The sequence below is a fragment of the Salvia hispanica genome, chromosome 6 (genome assembly GCF_029641045.1).
Source record: "Salvia hispanica isolate PSC_SH4W2 chromosome 6, Shi_PSC_v1, whole genome shotgun sequence".
Taxonomy (NCBI): domain Eukaryota; kingdom Viridiplantae; phylum Streptophyta; class Magnoliopsida; order Lamiales; family Lamiaceae; genus Salvia; species Salvia hispanica.
Window position 1 is genome coordinate 39,165,254 of NC_142697.1, and position 6,000 is coordinate 39,171,253.

Consider the following 6,000-nt stretch of genomic DNA (forward strand, 5'->3'; position numbering starts at 1 on the left):
AAACTTATGTATGATGAGAGATGCAGTTAAGAGAAACTACAACAAGTTGAACGAAATAAAACATAATTTAACAGATTTTACTGGATTTGATTCATAAATTAAAACCACGATTACAAATTCCAAACAAAAGATTTGACAAATTAAAACTGGATTTGATTCATAAATTAAAACCACGATTACAAAAGATTGGACAAATTTGCAAGTCGATCAAGATGGAGACTCAACATTATTATCAAAGTAGAACTAGGGTAGAAAACCAATCACCATTAAATTTGCACTAACCAGGCGTGCTTTGATGGATTAAACTAGAAAATTATCGAATCATATAACAAGTGTTTAGCAATGAAATGAGCAAATAGCAAGAGTCGTAAATAAAAACAAATTGAAATTCAGCTCATAGTCCAAACAAAAAGCATCCAAGAATCTCAAAACAAAACATAATATTTAAAGCAGAAATAGGTAAAATAAAAATCTACTCCTCAGAAGCAGCATCGCCGACCTGCTTGTTGTGCTTCCTCGCATACCGCTGGTTCCTCAGGAACTTGGGGTCCATCTGCATCCACACCAAAAATTAAACAAATGTCGCCTTCAAATTAGGGCTCAACAACGAGATCGGGATCCTTACCCCTTTGGTGGAGCTGTTACGCTGGCGTTTCGGCTTCTTGATTCCATTCCGGTGAGCCTTGTACGACTGGTTGTGCGCGGTGTGATTCTTCGACTTCGCCATCGATGATCACTTCTCTCACCAAAACGAAAACGAATTCACAAAAATCAATTCCGGAATATATATAATAAATTTATATGGAGAGAAGCGGCGGCTTACGCTTACCTAGAGGAGAGACGCGGAGATGATAAGCTGACTTCTGAAACCCTAATTTTGCGATTGATGAATATAAATGACTTGACTGATTTGGGCCTCGTCGACTTATTTCCAATCAATGGGCTCTTTTATGGGCCATAATTTGAATAATCACATATTGAATCTATTTCTAAAAATTGTGTTACAGTGAACCCAGTCCATTTATTCATAGATGCATGTCTTATTTTTATTTTTTTTTGTTATTCAAACGTACTCCATCCGTCCAATTAAATATACAATATTTAGAATTAGGTAAAAATTTCTACGTAGTATTATTTTATGAGTTAATAAAGAAATAATAAAGTAAGAAAAATGAAAAAGTAGAGGTAGAGATGTTTTCATTTATAGAAACGTTTCATTTTTAATGAGACAATCTAAAAATGAAAACGTTTCATATTTAATTGGATAGAGTAGCAGCTTTGTTTTTTTGTTATTAGACCAAGGGTATCCATTGGGGTATATTCAGTAACTATTCCTCATGTTAATTTATAGCCACTTCGAAAAGTCAGACAATTGGCCCAATGAGTTTTCTAAAGGCAGAGATTGTTTCTTGACTATTTTGATTTAAGGATGAATGAATCTCATGTTACTCTGACATATCCCTTGGGGTAAATATGCAAATTTTTTAAAATTCTCCTTAATATATAGTAAATCTAAGAACCTCAATTTCAAGAGGCTTGACTCATCTAAATAGTAAAAATAGAAACTAATACAATGAAGTTTCTTAATTAAAAATTATAAATACTTTTATTGATAGAAAATAATCGTTCAAATTTTAAAGCTCCAAAGTTAATAATATACTAGGTACCTCTAAATTAAATTTGCGAATACATATCCAACTCCCGTAAAAATACCCGAGTTAATTATTTTTACATTTATAAAGCCTATGCGGCGAGGCACGATCAGGGCCGTTGGCCCGCTGCATGCCCCAAATTAACGAGGTCATTAACCTACTAATTACTACGTATGCTTCTTCTTTTTATTATTTTAAAATACTATGTATTCTTCTTCTTTTTATTATATTAAAATACTACTTATTAATTCATACTAGCCCATGTTGGGTTAGGCCCATTAATCAGAAAATGACAAAAACTAATAATCATATTCATTTGTTTTTATCATAAAGCTTTTGAAATTTCTTTTAGACGACGCGGCACCAAAACATGGACATGTTTGGTTGTCAGGATTCTGTCTGAAAAAGTAATCTAATTCCTTAAATTTTAAATTCCTATGTTTGTTTCAGTTTTTAATCAAATTGGGAAAGTAATCAAAATCCGAGAATAAGAAAATTATTACAATTTTCCAGGATTTTGAATTCTAATTTTTCTTAATTATTCTTTTTCCTAGTTTTAGGATTCTTACATATAATGCAATATAGTATATTATTATTATTATTATTATTATTATTATTATTTTATTTTATTTTATTAGTATTATTATTATTAAGAATGTTTTAAAAATAATTTTAAAATATAAGTCATACTACTTAATTTTAGAAAATAAATAACTATGATTAAAATTATCATAATTATAACTTATTTTATAATAATTCATAATAATAATTAATAATTTATTAAATAATTAAAATATAATTATATAATATAAATCGTATGAGAAAGAATAATTATTATTTTTATAAATTAATAATTAATCAATAAAGTTATAGTGCAATTTTTATTTATTAAATTAATTCACTTATAATATCCTTAATATTATAATTATAATACTAATTATTATTATTATTATTATTATTATTGGAGTATTATAAATGAGTATAATATTTCAAACTATAATTATATGTATTATTTTATATTATGATTGATAATCCATATTTAAACTATTCGTTGTAATAATAAATATAATAATATAATTATTATTATTTGTAATTAATAGTTTATTAAGAATTTTATATTATTATACTTTTTTATAAATAAAAAATAATAATTATATGTTTAGTTTGGTGTTTAAATTAAATATAAATTTAAAATCTTGATATTTTCCAAACACAGGAAAGTAAAGTTACTAGGAATCATATTCCCGTGATTCATTTTTCCAAGAATCATTTTCCTTGCCAACTTTACTTTCACGTCAACCAAACATGGCCAAAGGAATAGGTAGAGCTGCCCAAGGCTTACCGAACCGGCGGTTAAAACCAAAACCGTAAACGCGAGAATTTACCTGAACCGAAACCGTCGATTTTTGAACCGTGATTCGGTTCAAATTCAAAAATTTTTGAGCCGGAATCAAGCCAAAACCGCCGGTTCTAGGCGGTTCCAAACTGGAACCGCGAAAAACCGTTAAACCAAGCCGGAACCGTGAAAACCCGTAAAAAATCGCCGGTTCAGAACCGAAACCGAAACTGGCGGTTTTAGAACTGGAACCATAACATCGAAACACTCTCGCAATTTGCATCCGGTTCAGCAATTTCCAAAACCGGAACCGGCGGTTCCAGAACCGTGGACACCTTTGAATAGGGCCGTGCATACACTTTAACACAATATTAGAAATGGGCCACTCACCTCTTAAAAGGCCTCATAAGGGGGAGAGTTATCCACACTTATATAGAGAAGCTAGGATCATCACCAAGTCGATGTGGGACAGAATTTAGAGAATTTAACACGCCCCCTCACGATTGGGCCGGAATGACACATCGAACTTCCATCACGTGGGTAGACAAGAGAAGAGATAAAGAGATAAACTCCATCATCAACTTGGGCCCTGCTCTGTTACCATATTAGAAATGGGTCACTCACCCCTTAAAAGGCCCCATAAGGGGGAGGGTTATCCACACTTATATAGATTAGATTGGATCTTCACCAAGTTGATGTGAGACAGAATTTTAGAGAGTTTAACACGTCCCCTCATGTGTGGGCCAGAAAGAACATCGGTCTTCCATTACGTGGGTAGGCAATGCAAGAGATAAGAGAACCATCATCGATGTGGGCCGGAAAGGACATCGGTTTTCCACTCATGAGGTAGATAAGAGATAAAGAGAAAACCATCATTGACTTGGGCTCGCTCTGATACCATATTAGAAATAGGTCACTCACCCCTTAAAATAGCTCATAAGGGAGATGGTTATCCACACTTATATAGAGAAGCTAAGATCATCACCAAGTCGATATGAGACAGAATTTAGAGAATTTAATATTTACTGATCTTTAAAAAAATTCTACAAGTACAGATATGTTCGACATTTCATTTAATATAGTCTGAAACAAAATTATGATATAGTTGATACTCACGATTAACCACATGTCACATAACTAGGTCCACTTATGTCACATATAGCGTAAATTATTACTCCGTACATCCAAATTTCTTTATAGAACATGTACATTTATGAACATAAAAAAATTTGAATTTGTAATAGAAGATGATCAGCGTTTATATTGTTTCTTTTGAAGAATAATAATGTACAAATATTTAGGACTTGCTCTTTCTTTTCTTTTTTTTAATCTTTGTATTGTTTGCTACTTTCTCTATCACGTATTAAGTGATCAACTTTTTGTTTTGGATTGTTTCAACTCAAGTGATTGACTTAACTCAATAAATATTATTATTTAAAATTCTGTGGAGAGTAGAAGTTGATCATTTGTAGTGGAACGGAAGGAGTATCTCGTGGTGTACATGATCGATATCTTTTGTCATTTCGTCTATCCCCTATTAATTGTTTACTTTCACTTTTTCACCATAGCATAAATGGTAGTAGATTCCATATTCCACTAACTCATCCCACACATATTTTATTATAGAGTGAACTATGCAAATGGTCCCTGAACTATGGGTTTTACACGCAAATGGTACCTAAACTTTAAAAATATCGTGGGTAGTCCGTGGACTAAGGTGTTATCACTATTCATCACAATTTTACACCAAAAATGCCCCCAAAGCATAAAGGACATTTTTGGACTTTCATATCTAAGTACTGGATTTGATATTTTCTTTATCCCTTTCTAGTACAGAATCAATATGATATTTTTTTATAGTTCAAGTACCTAAAATGATATTATTCACTTCACTTTTTCAATCACTTTATGTCACATCTGCTTTCTCTCTCTTCTTCTAAAACATTTAGAAAGTAAAAAATTAAAATAAAAAATAGTATGAAATTCTTAAATTAATTATACAAATTATAATTATAATTATAATTTAATTATTAAAATAATTTGTAGCAAAATTTAATTTTGATTGTGATTTGATTATTTTTTCAATATTAAAATTAAAATTTTTAATTATCACTAATTTTAATTAATTAATCCTAATTTCTAAATATTTAATATTAAAAAATAATCCAATCAGAATCAAAATTAAATTTAGCTACAAATTATTTTGATAATTGAATTTATAATTTTATATTTTATTACATGTTCAAGAATTTCATAGTAGTACTTTTTTATTTTAATATTTTACTTTCTAAAAGTTTTAGAGAAATAGAGAGAAAGAAGATCCGACATAAAGTAATTGAAAAGGTGAAATAAAATAATATCAATTAGGTACTGAAACCATAAGAAAATATCATATTTTAATTGAGAGAGATAAAGAAAATATCAAATTCAGTATCTAGATATGAAAGTCTATAAATGTTCTTTATACCTTGGGGGTATTTTTAGTGTAAAATTGTGATGAATAATGAAAAAGTATAAAAAAATGTGATTACACTTAATTCAGGAGCTTCCCGCGATATTTTTAAAGTTTAGATATTATTTACATGCAAAACTCATAGTTCATGAACCATTTGAACCATTTGATACTTCACTTGGACAATTATTAAGGGTATTGTTGGGTGATGTTTGTCTGATTTTTGTCGTTTGTTTAGTTTCTATAACCTTCGACTGCACTGTTGAGACGTTGTTTTGATTTTTTACCTGTTTAATCATAACGACAAAAATATGTAGACAGTGTAGGGTATATGAATGAAAAAATAAAAATATCTGTTGGATGACAGTTATGGTTGTAAATGACCGACAAGTGCTGTAAGATTTCATCCAAGAAATGATTGCTATATTGTTATGTTATGCCCCACTCATTAGGAAATTTGATAATCTTCCTTGGCTTCTTACAGTTTCCGCTTATAAAATATAGAGTGAATAAATGGTACCTGATCTTTTACTTTCGTACGTAAATAATACCTGATATTT

The 6,000-nt window shown here is 30.1% G+C and overlaps 1 protein-coding gene across 1 annotated transcript; it reads right to left on the reverse strand.

The window, feature by feature from the left end:
* Nucleotides 1-368: 368 nt before the first annotated feature.
* Nucleotides 369-954, reverse strand: LOC148923771 (large ribosomal subunit protein eL29z-like). The gene is made up of 3 exons (XM_089060609.1): nt 830-954; nt 626-736; nt 369-553 (listed from the first exon to the last, which is right to left on the reverse strand). The coding sequence occupies exons 2-3, from the start codon at nt 725-727 to the stop codon at nt 473-475; spliced, it is 183 nt and encodes a 60-aa protein (XP_088916735.1). The 5' UTR covers nt 728-736; nt 830-954; the 3' UTR covers nt 369-472.
* Nucleotides 955-6,000: the final 5,046 nt, after the last annotated feature.

Excerpts from the sequence above, each read along its gene's own strand:
- LOC148923771 (XM_089060609.1), bottom strand. The coding sequence starts at position 727 with ATGGCGAAGTCGAAGAATCACACCGCGCACAACCAGTCGTACAAGGCT. Across the intron at positions 554-625 it reads GTAACAGCTCCACCAAAGGG|ATGGACCCCAAGTTCCTGAG; the intron begins GTAAGGATCCCG and ends GTGTGGATGCAG.